Source organism: Cydia strobilella, chromosome 11, assembly GCF_947568885.1.
Source record: "Cydia strobilella chromosome 11, ilCydStro3.1, whole genome shotgun sequence".
Taxonomy (NCBI): Eukaryota; Metazoa; Arthropoda; class Insecta; order Lepidoptera; family Tortricidae; genus Cydia; species Cydia strobilella.
Genome location: NC_086051.1, coordinates 18,126,685 through 18,146,930, shown reverse-complemented (window position 1 = coordinate 18,146,930; position 20,246 = coordinate 18,126,685). Strand labels below are relative to the sequence as shown.

At 38.8% G+C, this 20,246-nt stretch overlaps 1 protein-coding gene across 1 annotated transcript in view; it reads left to right on the top strand.

Annotated features, from left to right (window-relative positions):
- The window catches only part of LOC134745651 (uncharacterized), a 424,512-nt gene that overhangs the window by 343,750 nt on the left and 60,516 nt on the right, over window positions 1-20,246 (top strand). Inside the window, exons 9-10 of the mRNA XM_063679774.1 lie at window positions 9,935-10,031; window positions 13,383-13,602. Coding sequence (XP_063535844.1) covers window positions 9,935-10,031; window positions 13,383-13,602 — 317 coding nt within the window. The remainder of the gene's footprint in view (window positions 1-9,934; window positions 10,032-13,382; window positions 13,603-20,246) is intronic.

The following is a 20,246-nucleotide window of genomic DNA, read 5'->3' as shown; positions in this document are numbered from 1 at the left end:
AAATTGCTTTTAGGCGATTTGACATAAAATATAAAAGGTATTCTTTTAAACATGTTTACTACACAAATCGTAGCGATAAAACCATCACAATACGGCTGTCAACTATATAAAACGGCGCCTCATTTGTCCGTCCGTCTGTCGACATTGAGCCACGCCACAAAGGATCGTTGGCTTCTCCGAGCTCCTTTGTTTTTTTTTTAAATCCAGTGTGACGCGGGTTCGAGCTGTGAAAACTGGCTTTAAGGCAATGTTATTACCTTGTGGTAGTCTGATTATTATACTCATAGACATAGTTTTTAGGGTTCCGTACCCAAAGGGTAAAAACGGGACCCTATTACTAAGACTCCGCTGTCCGTCTGTCCGTTTGTCCGCTGTCCGTCTGTCCGTCTGTCCGTCTGTCCGTCTGTCCGTCTGTCCGTCTGTCCGTCTGTCCGTCTGTCCGTCTGTCCGTCTGTCCGTCTGTCTGTCACCAGGCTGTATCTCATGAACCGTGATAGCTAGACAGTTGAAATTTACACAGATGATGTATTTCTGTTGCCGCTATAACAACAAATACTAAAAACAGAATAAAATAAATATTTAAGTGGGGCTCCCATACAACAAACATAATTTTTTTTGCCGTTTTTGCGTAATGGTTAGGAACCAGTCCGACTCGCACTTGTTTTTTTTTTCTATAGATGAACCATACGCCCGTGAGGGACAGAACATCCGCAATACGACAAAATTAAAAAAACGTTTTGATATTCCTGGCAACATAGCAAAAACAACCTACGTAATTTGGTCGGGTTAATTGTTACCCACCAAGGAACCGGTGGCCAACAACAATACGTCTAAGTCACTTAGGACTTTTTAGAAGTAGGCAGTAACTAAAAGTGAGACTGACACGGACAAACAATAATAACGCTTTCTCTGCTACTCCTACTGAAAGTTCCATAAGACCATCCCATTCGGTCATTTCCCCCCACCTCCTTCGTCGGATCGAGTAGATAATATTCATGATTACAGTAGACGTGTAAGACGTGGGCAATAATCGATTATTCCTATCCATCATTTTCACTTTTTTGGTAGAAAAAGACAAAATTTAAGAGGTTTGCTAAGTTTGATGGATAAGGGGACGGGTGTCTCGGGGCAAAGGCCTCCCCTGTCCCAAAATTCGCCACTCTATATGTGGGTGTAGGTGTTTTTTATTTATTTAAAAGTTCATTTCTATGTTATACTAGCTTTGGCCCGCGACTTCGTCTGCGTGGACTTAGTAACAGCAGCTAAAGTAAGTATAGCGCCTGGAAAAAATCTCATAGCAATCATTCAATTTGAGCATATTATGTACACAAATTAGCAGGCACTTCATTAATTATCTCAATTCCACCACGCTTTTTACTTTCTTAAGGGATGATTTTCGGGATAAAAACTATCCTATATCCTTCTCAGGGACTCAACCTATCTCTATGCCAAATTTCATCTTAATCGATTCAGCGGTTTAAGCGTGAAGAGGGAACACACAGACAGACAGACAGACAGACTTTCGCATTTATAATATTAGTATGGATTTTAATATCCTACTGTATTGTTGTTATGTATTAACACTTTGTTTCTGTTTGATCTTGTTCAAAAAACCCCTCATTTCGATCCGAACAAAAACAAACCTAATCGAGGTTCTACTGATGTATACATTTTTTTTGACATTGTATTTAGTATTATTATCATTATTCTCTGTCATTTTATCTCACTTTATTTGACTTTTATTTTTTATTTTTTTATGATATTTAATAATTTTTATTTTTTTTACTTAATTATTTTACTGGATTATTTACAATTTGACGATCTTTTTGTGAGTTCATGTTATTAAGAAACATTGTGACATTGTTAAATACCATGTAATTTCCAATAAGATATAAATTAATCTAATCTAATCTAATCTAATCTATACGATAATACTATTGTGGATTACCATGCACGTTATAAAATAAATAAGCCATTCACAATCCTTCCACAAACGTCACACGTCTCGGCGGGCCGGGAAATCGTCGTTTTCCTAACGAATATCCCCACAGTCGACCGAGAAATGTTTGTTCCTAACGAGTGTCCCATGGGATGGGACATGAGACACGTCTGTTTGATGGCATTGTAAACTTAGGTTGGAACTCAGCAGAGAATAGCTAGCCATACACGCACGGATTTGCCCGTCGGATCTGCCTGAAAGATGTGTCTGGCGGACAAATCCGTCAATGTGTGGCAAGAAATAGACACAGATGGGCAGCGGACGGGCATCCGGCGGACAAATCTGTGTCTATTTCTCGCCACACATTGACGGATGTGTCCGCCAGACACATCTTTCAGGCAGATCCGACGGGCAAATCCGTGCGTGTATGGCTAGCTAATTATAAGATTTCTCTCCACACGATACACGGCCGTCGTGAACGCTGCTCCCACTATTAGAGCTTGGGAAAGGAGACCTAGGCTCTCCGAAACATGTCGCGCGAGTCACTAAAACAAGTGAGTCTAAACCGTGAAATTATTTAATGCTAGTATGTCTCACAACAATTAGATTTTTCCAATTTATTGTGATAATTTGATCACTATCTATTTAACGAGATCTAGTTATAAAATTCAACATACTCAACAACCCTATTAAAGCCTGACCAGGAATATATGATCACGCGCCATGTTGCGGAATTTCACTGGAACTAATTTTTTCATACTATACTGAACTGTCACCCTATACATGGGAATGACAGCGCCCTCTTGACAATGATCATATGTGCCATTTTCAACCAAAAGGGTGCTTATTGTCGCTTGTCCGTAAGGCGCTGTTTCCATATATGTTCAATTAGAAATCAACCTTATCGACAACCGACAATGTGGTACCTTTTGGTTGAAAACGTCACATATATTTCTGGTCAGGCTTTACGCGCGTGTGATAGAGGGAGGAACAGGCGGGTCTATGTATGCAATTCTTCGTCCTTAGCGCCCTTACTTTAACACAAGTGTACAAAACATTTAGTAGGTATTGACATAAATCAAGCTCGTGTAACATACATATTTTTGGCAAATTAATCGTATCGATATTCGATATCCCAGGGTGCCTAGCCAAGGTGACAATCGCTTGCGCTACGACAACGAAACGCTTTGAGTCTCTCCATCACTCTTCCATATTAGTACGACAGCGACAGTTGCGTTTCGTTCGCTACGTATATATTATGATGTATTTCGATAATAGAATTGCCCTTTGATGACATACATGTCTTTCGTATTTGATCTCTTAATCAAATTCCAAATGGCTGCAAAGTTGAGCGGCTTTCGAACTAAAAACTTCGGATATTGGATTAATTTTACTCTCAGTGGATATGTTTAACCTAATTATACCTTAAAATTTTGGGATTAGGCAACAAGATCATTAGTATATTAATAACGGGTCACTCACGTATTTTAAGTCGAAAACGCTCGACATGTTTCACTCCGTACCGAGTAGGTCATCAGGAGCTTGCGTCGACGGTGACGGACCGGCGCAGAGTTATGTCTGTGTCTCACGGAAGTTTTGTTATTAAGATCATTAGGTATTACACATAGCGCAAGTTTTTGCGGCGCTATGCGACGTAAGCGCCATCCAATATTAATTGGAGCGGCGTTAATAATAGCGTAAGCGCCAACCGCCATAAGGTACCTTTACCCGTGGGACGGCACATATCTTGACTATTTCATATCTAGTGAATCTCTAATTCATTTTCCGAATCGCGCCGATACTTTTTATAATTCAAACTAGTTAGGTGACAGAACGGCATGGACGCGTTGAATCGTCTGCTCTGAGTCGGATTTGGCAGTTATTGGTTATTGCGATATCGTAATGTCAAAATTTAATCTGATTTTGAAAGTTGAAATGCTTCTCCTTGCCTGTAGATTGCCTTCAAATGGAATTTCTTGCTCAATTCACTTAATACTAAATATACGCACTTACAACCCCTCTGGTGTTGCAAGTGTCCTTGGGCGGCGGTAATCGCTTACCATCAGGTGATCCGTCTGCTCGTTTGCCTCCTATTTCATAAAAAAAAAAAAAAAAAATATGACAGCACTCACTAAACATATTGATAGCACTTTAGTATAAGATTTTATTCATGTGAAGACGCGTTTAGCATAATTTTCTCGGTGGGTAACAGACGATGTTTCATAGTTTACCTGTATTTTTTGGATTCATGAGTGACGAGTAATAAATGTACATTAGGTGGTGCGGTTGCGAACGCAAAACGTAACGTTGGAATACCATTGCTTCGCTTTAAAGATTGCGTAAAGAGCGACATGATTGCCTTCCATATCGACCACCGTGACTGGGAGAGGCTCGCAGAACAACGGACGGAGTGGCGCAAAGGCGTTTTGGAGGGTCGCAAGTATTGTGATGAGTCCTGGTTCGCCGCACTCGCTGACAAGAGGCAAAAACGACGTCAGGACGTTTCAGTACCGTTTTCCGCAAGCTTCTCTTGTCAGGCCTGCGGTAGGCCATGTCGGTCTCGCATCGGTCTTTTTAGCCATCAAAAACGGTGTCTCTCCGGTGTTACACCATAAATCGTCTGCAACAGACGATAAGGCCAATGATATGTGAGCCACAAAGAGGGCGGGCGATATCTACAATGTCTTTTTAATGCGCTCAAAACCTCGTCCGCTATCTTGTAACTTACATGGAATGGCAAGATGATGAAATTCGGGCATCTGTTATACACTTCTAATGACACCGTTTACATCTCTGGATAATTTGATGATCTTTTTTATTATTATATACATTTTATCTCTGACACCTAGAGACTTACATCTCTAAACAATTTTAGTACTTCTGTTATTTGTAGTTTTATTAGTTTTTTTTTTTCTTGTGTAATTTAACATTTATATTTATGTAATTGTTTTTTTGTAATTTTGGGTTAATTTTATTGTTTGTAAAAATTGACATGTAAAAGTGCCCCTGTGGCATATTTGCTGAATAACTGTTTGATGTTTGACACAAGAAATCATAATGACACTTGGTCACACACAAGTCTCTCTCCTACTAGGAAGGTGAGGGACTGGGACTAGGAGGGTAATGTTGCACTCGGAATGTCGGAGCTATTTTTTAGGGTTCCGTACCCAAAGGGTAAAAACGGGAAACTAAGACCCCACTGTCCGTCTGTCTGTCTGTCACCATGCTGTATCTCATGAACCGTGATAGCTAGACAGTTGATTTTTCACAGATGATGTTCTCTTGCTGCTATAACAAATACTAAAAAGCACGGAACCCTCGGTGGGCGAGTCCGACTCGCACTTGTCCGGTTTTTTCGTTTTAATATATAAAAATCCTGAATGTTTACATCAGTACCTAGTAGGGTTGCCACCTTTTTTCTATACACACATAGTATTTTTGTCAAAATATTGAAAAAATATAGTATTTACTGGGAAAATTTTTAAAAAAATAGGACGCCGATTTGAGGCGAATTAAAAACCCAATTCGCATACGATGTGATATCGGTGACATTTGTATAACCCTTTCTTGAGTTATGAAAATATTGTATTTTTCGTACTATATTGTTTTTGTATAATATATAGTACAAGTGACTAAAATATAGTACGATACTATACCTATATATTATAGTATGGGTGGCAACCCTAGTACCTAGGTTGTTTAAATAATGTCCTCTCTGTGGTCTTAGAGTCTCTGTAAAGGCATTTAACTTTTACATAAACCTGGATATTTTTATTTTATAGCTTTATCTTCTTAAAAATACAGGTATGGGCACATAACCATTAAACGTATTGAAACGAATACGTAGAATGGACATTCTTGTTAGTTTTAACAAATAGGTAGTCTCTCTTTGCTGCATATTCTAGCTACAGTTTTCATTACCTCGCTCCATACGCTAGGTATTCGAAATTCGAACCCCTTACCATGGGACTATAGAGTGCGTAAGCTCACCAGCAGTGCATCTCGCTTGCACCAATATATCAATAGTATATACGAGCGAGATACACTATGAGTGAGTTTACGCAATGGACGGCCGCGCTAAATCTCGTGGTAAAGGTAGAACAAAAACATTTGCACTCGCTTTTTATTAAAAACACATTACGGGCAGAGTATCGCAACAGAGGCGTTTTTCTATTTAAAATGGTTCTGTATTCTAACGGTTTTCGGTGGAAGTCGGGTTTTATTAAAACTGTTTTTTTATAGTGTATTTTTAAGTACAAGTTCTTTGTTGTTCCTTTTCCCTCTCTTCATGTATTTTCAAACACAATCCTGTATTGTTCATGAATAAACACTACGACTATGACTATGACTAACGATGATTACGCTGCTGTGTGTAGGAAGTTTACAAGAAGCCAACTTGTTACGATTTTGAACTTTATGCTTATTGGTGCATGCGAAATGAAGTGAAAGTCGTGAGTGAGATGCGCGCCAATCACCAAAACGATCGACAAGGTCATACCAAAACCATAACAAATTGTTAAATTAAAGTCAGCAGGTAGATTTTAGTATATTTATCTCCAAATAGTTATCAATACAGCAGCCAAGTAAAATAAAAAATTAGTAAAAAATATCAGACTTCAGTCTGTGCCAACATTTGAATAAGAGAAAGCTACCTTTTATTGACATTGTAAAAAGCAGAAAAGTTAGACAGACACTATGTCACTTGGCCGCGCGGCCAAGAAAGCCCAAGACAATGCCAAGTCTCCCGCTAAGCCAAATATTGACGAGCGGAACGGCGCCATTTTTAAAACGGCTGTTCCGTTGTTGGTTTAACTTAAACTTTTCTGAACCTTGTTTCCAAGACATAAAGTCGATGTTTAGTTATGTGTGTTGCTGCTATCATCGTTGGTGCAACTAAATGACGTTTTTTGAACCTTTTTGAAAAGAGATAAAGTATAGAGATGGTCAATTGTATTGCTTTTAGTATACCACGCAAAGTGTCAACTTTCCAGCAGAATGAATGCGATTATAGATACTGTGGATATTATTTTATTCATCATCCTTAGGCTAAAAACACATAAAAGAGAGAGGAACCGGCGGACTATCCGCGCCGTGTCCGAGATCACCGCCTTCTGCATCTGACCCTTGATCCAACCACCTAGCGAGAGTCTCTCAAGATGTTGGTCGAGACTTTGCTATTAGACCGCTCGCTGAAACAATTATCGGGACAATGATCGTCGAATCAACATTCTACATGGCGGTTATCTCGTGAGCCAAGTCTAGGTACTTACTGGACTTGTCCTCCTCGGCTTTCGCGAGATTCTCGTCATGGGGGATGGTGATGTCGACGAGCACGGCCCGGCGTTGCGATCGATATATTATCCCAATGTCAGGCTTATTGGCTTGCTTCTAGATATTATTATTAGACTCGAATGTTTCGGGGTCTCTGATATCTCTGTGGTTTGCCGCCTGTTTTAGGTACAGTTTTGTCTGGATTTTATGCCAATCTACAATCTGAAATGCTTTTTGGCAGCTGAAGATTTCTGTCCGAAAAACTTCTTTCTTCGGTTATTTCTTAATCGGAAATTGGCCTCATATATTTTACAAAGCGGTTTGGGAGCCAAGAATTTATAGAGTTATCGTATCTCTTAAAAGCTTTATACTAGTTTAAAATCTAAATAATCATTATTATGTGAATACACACAAATATAAAAAAAAGTTACTTGAAAAACAATGAATAAATGAGTAAAGTCCGATAAGTGATCAAGTTTTCTATTATACAAAATTTTAGTACTAATTACCACCAACAGGTCCACATACTTAAAACTGAAACTGAAGACAGTATAGATATTCGTAATCCTATAAAACCACATTACCTATTCTCTTCGAACCCATTTTAAAGCGTGTTTACACTCCTCTTAAGCCGCTTTTCTCAAAAAGCTTAGCAAACATCAAACCGTATACAAATTCCAAGCATACGCGGTAAACCAACTATCGATAGGCACAGTTAATCCACAACACTATGTCACTATCAGCTTAGCCTAATCCCCTCAGCTCATTCTAAATTCAGCTCTAGAGCGTACATAATGGGGTTTAAATTCGTAGTTCCATATTAGCATGGTGAAATCGAACTGCCAAACACACGGGTTTTGTGGTATTATGCGAGATTTCTGTTCGTGTGGCGGGAGCCATCGCCCACACTGTTAAGAGGGGGCGTAAGAGCATTTTGATATTGTCTGATTCGATATCGGATGTCGGATACGACTACAAAGAAGCAAGAAGTGCCTTTTTAAACTTTTTTATGCATTTATTGCTTTTCAAAAGAAAGCGTGAATTCAAAAGGACTTGATGCTAAGGTAATTTTTTAGCAGTTTTTAGGTTTCCGTACCCAAAGGGTAAAAACGGGATCCTATTACTAAGACTTCGCTCTCTGTCTGTCTGTCCGTCTGTCACCGGGCTGTATCTCATGAACCGTAATAGCTAGACAGTTAAATTTTCACAGATGATGTATTACTGTTGCCGCTATAACAACAAATACTAAAAACAGAATAAAATAAATATTTAAGCGGGGCTCCCATACAACAAACGTGATTTTTTTGCCGTTTTTTGCGTAACGGTAACCCGTCGTGCACGACTCCGACTCTCACTTGGCCGGTTTTTTTTCCAAGGGCCATCCGGTTTCCGATATCGGATCGGATTCATTTATTTAAATAAGTCACGTACTTACTTGAAAGTATAAGCGCCACAGTATGACATAACCTACGTTCCGCCACCCGCGTCGTGATTTGCATATTTTATCTTTTTTCGAACTACCACTCAAAATAACGTTAAACTACCCGGTACCCAAGGAACAATCGCTTGTGGAAGTTTACCTACCTCCCGCTGAAATGGTTCTGGCAACGAAAACATAATCTAATTACTTAAATAGATCGGTAATACCTGCAGATTTTCGATTAGTCGTTGATAGCTGCGTTTACCTTAATTTTAATTTTTAACTTATTTTGTACTGGTTACGTAAGTACTTAATAAAATAATAAGAAAAAACTGTGTCAACATATTTTTGGGCCATCCTGTAAAAACAAAACATACCCAAATGCTTTCTCATTTATAATAAGAATTGTGTATTTCTATCATGTTTACTTGAACAAATATTGCGAGTTTAGTTTAGAAATGCTACATTTGTTCTACAACTGTCAGCATGATTTGTGATATTTGTTAGCTGTCCGAAGTTTGTTTGAACAAGCAATGTGTTACAAATATAAATAACAAATGTAAATATGTAAAAGTAAGTTACAAATGTAAATATTTGCATTCGTAGCTGACAGGTGACGTAATATTTTGTGGTTGTCGACTCCACACTTTTAACTGAGCGAAGTCAAGTTTTGAATTCTGAAGTTATTAAGGGAAGGGAAACTCGCCCTTGGTGAGAAAATGGTTTTCGTTTTACTGTTTTTTTTAATGTACTATTATGTATGCCAAAAACTAGACCATATTTTTTTCTGATTTTTAGGGAAATAAAAAAAATATGTTTATTTTTTATTTACGAAACTACCCCTATGTAATGCAGAGTATTGTTAAAAAATGTGTCTTTTTAAATAAATACTCTTTAATATTTTTAATAAATGTTAAACATTAAGTGCCTGAAGTTTCAAATCAATTGATGATGAATAAAATTATTATTTTCTTTCAATCTATAAATTGTATATACAAATGTCAATCACAATGAAAAAAATCAACGATGATCAAACTCTGGTCAACGTGGGACTCGAACCCACATCCTTGGATTGCCGGTCCAATGCATTACCAATTGCGCCAGCTGACCATCCGTCAATCAACGCGAATTTAATCATTGCAACGGTGACTACGTCACTAGCGACATCTGCATATTAAGGTTCACAACCTTACAATACAATTACAACACGCTGCGGGTGCTGTATATACAATTTATAAATTGTAATAATGTGGTACGTCCCACAATAAAAAAGGAAAAATATATTAACATTTATTTTCTTTCAGTTGCACCTACGATTTCCTGGAGATCACGGAAATAGGAGAGAACGCTACAGATGAAGATTGGCAACATGACCACCACGGCCTGTCCGCTGACAACGAGGTAATAATACTTCCCATAGTTATAGCTGTACATGTAGGATAAACGCATTATTTGGTGACACGCCTAATTCGGTGATACAAGTTTTGAAGCAAAACACCCAGGAAAGCTAGTGAATTAGGGCCTTTTAAATGGGCCTCACGGCAAAGCCGAAGCCGTGAAGCCATGAGGTCCTATTTAAAAGGCCCTAATTAACTAGCTTTCCTGGGTGTCATGCTTCAAAACTTGTATCACCGAACTAGGTGTGTCACCGAATAATGCGAGTTTACCCTATGTCTCACCGTGGGGTTTTAAATGCAGAGCTCGATTTTACTCGGTAAATCGAGCTATATTTACTATGGGACCAGCCCCGAAATCGCAAAAAAAAACGGATTTTTCATAGAAATTTCACAGCATGAAAATATGAATGTATGAAAATACCGAATTATTTTTCGCAATTTCCGGGTTGATTCCAGAATAAAAGTAGCGAGTAGAATCGAGCCCTGTATTTAAAGCCTCATGATGGGAGGGGAGATAAATAAAAAGAAACGTACTTCTGTCCGGGAACCGGGACTTAATCTGCATAGAATGATGATTTTCTCAATAAAATCTCCTGTGGCCTTCCTCGGGATACAAATTATCTCCATACAAAATTTCATGTACATCGGTTCAGCAGTTTAAGAGTGAAGAGATAGACCGACAGACAGTCACTTTAATATCCGTACTATCAACGACACACTTAACGGTCATTCTCAAAAAATATGTCTGCAGTATAATTGCCGCGACCCATACAAAATGTATGTATGCATGTATAAACTCTTTATTGTACAAAACACAGAATATGGCATAGAATATGCAGTACAAAGGCGAAGTTATCCCTTAAAGGGATTTCTTTAAAAAATTAAAATGTATGAAAATAATCGTGGCAATTAGACGCAACGGCAGATATATTCTGCCTGAACTGATCAACTGTATATTTTAGATTTAAATTTAGATATTTATTCTCGTAATATAAAATTACAATATAAATCATGCTAAACTACATGAATTTATATTATGCTGTGTATCTTATGTAATTGCAATAAGATTTGGGAATGGTCAGCTAACACACTGTCAAATCCTACCGGCTGCGCCAATCAAGATCACCGGTAATTAGCCAGGAGTAACACAGCGGTCCCAAATAACAAAGTCGATTTTTCTATGCCGTCTATAGGTTATCACGGAACATGATGAACACTAATAAGCTCTTTCAACTAAATTGATTTTGTTTCAAACAAGTAGGACCAGTAGCTAAAGTACTGACAAAAAATGTACGTCCCCAAACGTGTTCGAGACAATATCGATTACGTTTTGTCTCACATAAAGTAAAAAGAACTCCTTTTTAAGCTTAAAACCTCACGTCAATAGGTATTCGCTTCGCCAAATCCCTGTTTGTTTTATAAACACGTCCCACGGGTTAGAATTGAGCGGCATTCACACTTTAAAAAATCTCAACTTGATACGTTTTTTAATGAAAACTATAGCGAATATGATTAGTGAAGCCGTTTTTAGGGTTCCGTAGCCAAATGGCAAAAAACGGAACCCTTATGGATTCGTCATGTCTGTCTGTCTGTCTGTCCGTCCGTATGTCACAGCCACTATTTTCCGAAACTATAAGAAGTATACTGTTGAAACTTAGTAAGTACATGTATTCTGCGAACCGCATTAAGATTTTCACACAAAAATAGAAAAAAAAAACAATAAATTTGGCGGGTTCCCCATACTTAGAACGGAAACTCATTTTTTTTATCAAACCCATACGTGTGGGGTATCTATGGATAGGTCTTCAAAAATTATATTGAGGTTTCTAATATTATTTTTTTCTGAAACTGAATAGTTTGCGCGAGAGACACTTCCAAAGTGGTAAAATGTGTGTGTCCCCCCCCCCCTGTAACTTCTAAAATAAGAGAATGATAAAACTAAAAAATATATATAATGTACATTACCATGCAAACTTCCACCGAAAATTGGTTTGAACGAGATCTAGTAAGTAGTTTTTTTAATACGTCATAAATCGTAAACCGCAATTTACCTTTCACTCACATTTCACATAAAAAATACATTGTTTAAATTGTGTAATGTACGGAACCCTCGGTGCGCGAGTCCGACTCGCACTTGGCCGGTTTTTTTTAGTTATAGCAAAAAGTTTTCCCTTCTTATTAAAAAGACGTACAAAGCGCTGCGATAGTTTTCCCTTTTGCTTATAATGTAGATGATACTTACTAATAGCCCCCGTTCAAGGCAGCCTATTGTGACAGAAGGGTAAGTATGGAACCCTACACTGAGCATGACATTTATGGCACAACCGATCATGTTCAAAATAATTTCACTTGATACGTTATTGATTATGATACTTACTTTACACGACAGCAAAATTTATCTGTCCATACTCATACTCATTTATTGATAATATTCTTAAAATAAGATATGTCAACATCAGAAAATACATTATATAATTAAGACATAGTCACAAAATATGTTTAGAATTAAAATTACAATAAAATCATTATGTCCAATAAATATATTTTATATTTCTATTTTTATGATATGTTTTTATAATATATTTTTATTATATGTTTTCTGCAAACCTCAGCGAGGATCTTGCGCCGATATCTTCTCGGGGCTAGGTTCGAACCGGTGGTAGTTTTTGACATTCATAAATATTCATTGACTAGTAAATATTCTCATTGTCAATTTCCACGACTCAGTACATCTCGTGCAGACCGATGAAGCGTGTGAATTTCGTATCATCTCAATAACAAATCAAGTTCGTATATCATAAAGTCTGAATTGGCCTCTGAGGTGTAAACATTCCAGGGACGATATTCCACCGCTTTATCTTCCTACCAGCTTTATCAACTTGAGATGGTGGTTAGGGGTGGTTTTGATGTAAACAAATTGTCGAAGGATGTCGTTCACATTTTCACATACTTAATAATTACATGTGTTGAGTGCCTAGATGAAGTGTGTGTAGTTTTATTTACTGACAACTTAAGAATGATTGTATTCGTAAGAGCCGGCAAGGGATTTGACGTAATGTCACAGAATAAGTAACAATATTTCACGGTAATGTGTCAATTTTATTTTCATGAATTAGGCATCGAGTGCGGCGCCTGGCGTATTCTGATTGTAATAACAGGTTATAAATTTGATTGCGCCTTCGCAAGATTCGCACGCTTCGTTAGCTCACTTGGTTAAGAGTGATCGAACCGCGCGGTGTTCCGATAGGTCGCAAGTTCGAGTCTTAACCGGATTTTTTTTCCATTTTTTCTTTAATATAAAAATGACCACCACACGCGACGCATTCGCTTTTGTACATTTCGGTCTTTCCACCAGGTATGGGAAGAATCCGAGACCCTCCTCCCCGAATCGGATGCCATCAGCGCGGGCTGGTTGCGCGATGGCTTGCTGCCCTCACGGCGCCTGTGCGGTGATTGGACGGCCAAGCTCAAGCTACTCCGCTACCGGTCGCGCGGGAACGCGCTGCGCATACGCTTCCGCGCTGATCATGAGCGACATCTAGCGGGGTTTAAGGCCAAAGTCGCTGTCGCTGACTGTGAGTACATACACTTAGTACACTTTAGGCACTACACTTGCTCCTACTTGCTACTCGACGCAACGTTAGCACAACTGCGCAGTGACACCATTTTCCAAGACGCCAACGCTCAAAAGACGTTAGTTTGGGGTATCTCTTATACAGCTTTCGGGCGCTTTGGGCTTCCAGCAGTGGAGCGTGCGTCGTGCTCTGAACCTCGGGCTTCACTCGACTTCTAGATAACATGACGGGGCCAACTTCTTTACATAAGGGCACCGCAGGCGCCCGACTTTTTTGTCACGAGGGCACCGGCAACTAAGGTGCGCTCCAGTTACGGGCTTCGTCTGACTTTTTTAATGTAAGCACACGATACTGAAGTGCACGAAAAGCCCCGACTTTTTATAATTATTTTAACAAAGCAAAAAAGCGGTTGTGGCCGAGTGGATTAGATGTCCGACTTTCCATCCGGAGATTGCGGGTTCCAATGAGTTTTTCGGATCTTATTTGCGGAATATCATTTAATATTTACCAATAGCTTTTTGGTGAAAAAAAAACATCGTAAGAAAACTTTAATACATCTGAGAAGAAAATTCAATGGTGTATGTGAAGTCTCCACCCCGCATTTGACCAGCGTGGGGACTATTAACCTAAGCCCTTATGGGCTTTCACGCGTGTGACGCTGAATTATTTATTATTTATTTACATCGAACTAAAATGATAACCCTTCTTTTACTTCAGATATTTACTAGACTTATACAAATAACAGATACACACACACACACACACACACACACACACACACACACACACACACACACACACTAAGATACACAGACACAGACACACACAGACATACAGATACTTATACAGATATTTAGCCATGGAGCGCGCCATGCTCGGCATCAAACTTCAAGACCGAGTGAGGAATGTCGAGATCCGACGCCGGACCAAGGTGCAAGACGTCGGATACGTCATTACCAAACTTAAATGGAACTGGGCGGGACATGTTGCCAGACAGAGTGATGGCAGGTGGCCCAAAATGTTAACGGAATGGTGGCCGCTTTCAGACGAAAGGAGTGCCTGGCGTCCGTTGGCTCGTTGGGTGGACGACATTCGGAAGACTGCGGGTCACTTCTGGATGGCATTGGCTCAGGACCGGGATAAGTGGCGTACTCGAAGAGAGGCCTATGCTCAGCAGTGGGCGATAGAAGGCTGATATGATTATGATGATGATTAGTCAAATAAAAATAAAGAACCTTCACAACGCTTTGCATGAAGCTTGACAACGCTCGACTGATCGAGCAACTCACCCATATAGCTGGTGACGAGGAAACGATGGCCAATACACGTTCAATGATTTGTTAAATCAAGTATCGGTTCGGGGGTAATGACACGAGCTACGTCGTCCGATAAGGACCGTGAGAAAAATTATTTTATTCTCGGCGTTACGGGACGCAGGATGTTTTATCTTGGGAATGATTTTTACAAGAATTGGATTCGCGTTCGAATTGATTTCGAGTTCATTTCCCCTGTGAACAGTTCATATTATTCCAGCGAGTTTTTTTGGAAAAGGTCGATCATTTTAAGCAGTAAATACTTAGGTATAACATGTAAGTATCCTGGAGGTGGCGTGTTGCTGCCAAACCGGGGGTTGTAGGTTTGAAGTTCTGCAGCTGGTACAGTCAAGTGTAAAAATATGGGTGCACTCATCATACTCAAAAATATGTCCCATAGCTCTTATGTCAGCGAATTATTAACTATGGGACATATTTTTGAGTAAGTCGTATGCATCCATATTATTTTTACACTTGACTGTACCAGCTATTTGATTTTTGATTTTGATATTTATATTCAGTTGTTTTCCGGTAAAGAAATCATCAGTATCATGCATACTTGTAATTACTTTCTTTTAACATACATTTTGTTTGTATGCAAATTATTATAGCTGCAATAGTTTATATTTTCCACGGAACATTTTTATAAAAATTCTAATATGTGATGTTCCCAACCCACATTGTGGTAGGACGTATATCTTTATGAATCTAAAGGGGCCCACTAACTATCAGTCCGCCGGACGATATCAGCCTGTCAGTTAGAACAAAAATTTGACAGTTCCGAACAACTGACAGGCCGATATCGTCCGGCGGACTGATAGTCAGTGGGCCCCTTTATGATTGTGGGTGGTGGTCGAAAATCGTGGTTTCAAACCTCGATTGTGCATGTGCAGAATAGAGCAGAAAAAAACGTTCCCGAAATAAAAATGGCGGTTTCTTCGGTCAGGATCCTTATCACACATAGACAAGGAGTTAAAGATTGGAATCGAAGAAATTGCTAGGTAATATAAATGTTTTAGATTAAGCCGCAACTATCTAGACTCTGTCATCTCTGACCTTCTTACTTTGCAACTAGATTTGGATTAGACTTTGTAAAGTGAGTTTTGTTATTGTAAAGGCTATCATTATAGTACCCGAAGACTTCGAAGACTTCGCTGGCTCGGTCACATACATCGCATGGACCCTGGGCGACTACCACGCCAAGTTATGCTGGGCCAGATAGCGGACGTTAAAATACCTGTTGGGCGTCCAATTCTACGGTTTAAGGACTCCTGTAAGCGGGACATGGACAGTTTTGGCATTCGGACCGACAGTTGGGAGAAACGTGCTAAAATGAGACCGGAATGGCGTCACGACATTAAAGTCGGAACATCAAAGCACGACGATGACTGGCTGGAGAACCTTAAGCACAAGCGCCGCAACAAGCATCTACAACAGATGATGTGGCCAATGATGATCAAGCTACGAGTACAACTTTATCAACTAAATTGAATAATATATATGTAGTTTAATAAATTACTACAAAATTTAGCAGACTAGAATGTCACATAAATGGACAATCATAGCGAAGACTTTTAGAATCGTAATACACATCAACAGCCATTTCATAGTATGTATTTAACCATTAAATAAATATTAAAAAACCACGTGACTCAGTCGTTCGCCGAATCACATAAATCATATTATAGCCGCAATTTTTTTGTTAACATTATAAACTTTAGGCCTATATCAATTACATGCTACTCTGAAGATTCTAGAGATAGGTACATCTAGAGATCTAGAGGTTGTCAACATCGAATTTAAACGTCGTAAGTCATAGGTACTAACATTAAACTACAAGTGACGCTATTAAGCGGCGAGTGAGAGATCGACAGTCCGCGGCGCGGCTATCATTACCGCTCGGCTCCTCATGCAGTTAGTTCTTGAAAATGGAGACCTAAATTTTACATTATTTATTGACATAGCCCTTACTGGCTTTAGCTAAGAATGGAGCTTCGTCTATTAACTATACATTTTAGAAACACGTCTTCCCCACACAATAGTACCAGCTTGAGGCGCTCGAGTCAGTTGAGAGGAGGGCCAAGAGAATCATAAATGACAGCAATCTGACGAATGCTCGACTCCAAAGTCTGGAGCATCGTCGCAAGGTTGCCAGCCTGTCGATCTTTTATAGGATACATTTCGGAGAGTGTGCCGAGGAACTGCACAACCTTATTCCTCCGTCCCATTTTTACCATCGGACCACACGACAAACGGCACTCCGGCATCGCTTCATGGTAGGAATTCCAAAAATACGCACGAAGCGTTTTGCTTCCACATTTCTTATGCGAACTGCCAAGGAGTGGAACGCCCTGCCCGAGTCTGTGTTTCCGCATGAGTAAAATTTGGAGCTCTTCAAGGCAAGAGTTAATAGGTATCTCATAGGTAAGCGTGCTCCACCGTAGACCACATCATCACTTACCATCAGGTGGGATCGTGGTCAAACGCCTGCCTATTCATCATAAAAAAAAAATAGACTAATTCAGAGGATGCCATTCAGAACATTTCAATAGAAAACTCACGCAAATCAAATCAAAATGTCACTGAAAAAAATCGATAGTAAATCAATCTCGCGAACCCACAATTTTATATTCGCAAATCAGCGTTTGACAGCTCAATCTGTTCGCTTGGACACTCTTTTTAACCGACTTCATTGTTTGTTTTTTCATACCCTAGAAAGGCATAGTTGAAATTCGTTGGGTTCCTTAAGGCCGGTACTAAATAAAAAAATGGTTTTGGTATTGGTTGTGGCTCGATTCAAAATGCAAAAATTTATTAAAAATGTATAACTCCGTAATAGATGGAAACAGTCTAAGGAAAAAACGTGCCTCGAAAATCCCGAAAATTGGATTCTCGATCAGATGGCGCCACTAGCTTTAGCCTACTCTCGTATAGAGGGCGTTGACGGTCTCGTTTGTTATTTATAATTTTATCGCATATCAGTGAAAGAACATGGGTCAATATCATATAAAAATAAAAAATGCAAATAAAAAAATCATTTATCCATATTTAAATACATTTTAACGGATTTTTATAAATCTTCATTTTTAGTTTTAAAGTATGTCGATAGATGGCAGTGAATTTACAGTGGTTACAAAATTTACTATGACAGTACCGCTCTATCTTATTATATCCTCTTTGATTCTACTAACCCGGGGTTAACCGATTAAACCTGGAGTTACCATGGTTACCAGTACAATTTGTACACAGTTAACACTAGGTAAATGACAGGCTTATCATGAAACCTTTGAATATGAATATGCCTTTTGCAGCAAGATAATTAGGGTTTAAAGTCCATTTCTATCATTTCCACAGGAAAGATACATAACTACTCAAACTTAAAAACGTTTTGACCCGATAAGGCTTTAGTGGGTAACACTGCACTTCTAACACCGTCTGATTACTTCCATATTAACCGAACTTCTAAAAGTTACCTACTTACAACTTGCTCTATTTGCTCCTATGCCCTTTCGAAGTTCGCATAATGCTCTATCATAACAATATTACTTTGAAAACTTCGCCCGCACCGTAAGATAATAAGAACACGGCTACATAATGCCCATTTTCCATTTAACTTTGTCCGACTTTCCGCTACGGTCCGTTCATGACTTTCCACAACGGACACGAACCGTTGAAAACAAAAAACACCTTGCACCATTGAAATAGAACTCAATCTCGTTTGTACTGTTTGAGTGGGCTTTGTTCTTCGCTGCAATTGCAGCGTTAATAAAAAGATTCAAAGTTTACTATCGCGCGAAAGTTGGAGTTGAATGAACCGTTCGTGTGCAGTAGTTTTAATTAAGAGAAACTGTGCTGGTTTCCGCACTGCGCTGGGTTTTTACTGGCTTATTAGGATTATTAGCATAGATGAGATCACTAGCATAAGTACCCTGCATTAAGCTCATTTGTGCCTGTTTACGAATGCTGCCAAGTTTGCATCTGCTGTGCCTTAAAAAGACTTGAACCTCATTTACTAGTTTGATAAGGTTTTTATGCTGATCTTTTGGCTAGGTTCCGAATTGCAGGTTCTATATCACGGTAGTGTGCGTCACGGTAGTGTGCACTTGGTGTTCCCGTGGCCCCGCCTTACAGCACCGAGGCGACAGACGGGGGGGGTTGTTTAGTGGGTAGACTTGGGGTCCCATCAGCCCAAAACAAGGAGTCCCACATAACCACTCGGGTTCGTCCCCGCGCCCGAGTGGTATGCGTAATTGCATATTGCATTTTCCCCCCCTAAAAAAAAAAAAGGTTCTATATTAAAGTTAACTCCTTCTTAGCACTTAGCATTTCTCAGTTACGTTCTGATGGAGCTTGAGTTTCGCAACGTAAAAATGCAATTACCCCATGTCCAAAGTTATCCCATTGTGTCTTATCGTGTAATTTTGGTTTGACATTCAAAACCAAGACAAAAGCAGAAATAATTTTGCTTAGAGGCAAATTTGTTTTAACAATGAGTATAGTATGTTTTTAAAATGACATATTCTGTGCTTGATAATGAATAAATGAGACTCAAAAGAAAAAGTAAAACCAACGACATTTCATCCATCAGTCCAATTCATGAGGTGTCTCAGGATTTCGAACAAAACCTAGAATGTTGGAACACTCAATTTATTTGAACTCGAGAAGTGGTAAGATTAGAGAGAGATAAATGCCTCAGGTATGTCGGTGATAAACGGTTTGGTCTAACACTGCTGCAGTACTTGGTTCAAGTTCTTTCGACACTTTACAAAGTACTCGCAGGTTTTGAATCGTTGGTTTGCAACTATTCCTAAGAACAAATTTGTACTTGACATTTCAATGTTTTTTTTTTAAATATATTTATTATTTTTATAAAAAAAATAGACAAACATCGACTAAAATAGGGAACAATATCGAGTAACCCAGATATTCCAAATTTCAATTAAATTAGATATCAGGAAGTGGTTCAACTCTAAATTACAAGATTTGAAGCACGCATAATTTGATTTTTTGTTTTATTTTATTTTATTTGAAAATATGTTTAGTAGTAGTAGTAGTAAACTCTTTATTGTACAAATATACACATTAAAAATTACATGGTACAAATAATAAGATGTACAAAGGCGAACTTATCCCTTTGAGGGATCTCTTCCAGTTAACCTTTGAGTAGATGAGAGGAGAAAGTGAAAAGAGGGTTTACATGCCCTTACAGATATTATAGATCCAATTCGACATGAAACTTAAAATTAACATAATATACAGGTACATATTGAATATAAGTTATTACAAATAACAATCAGGTACAAACAAATAGGTATAATATATATATGCAGT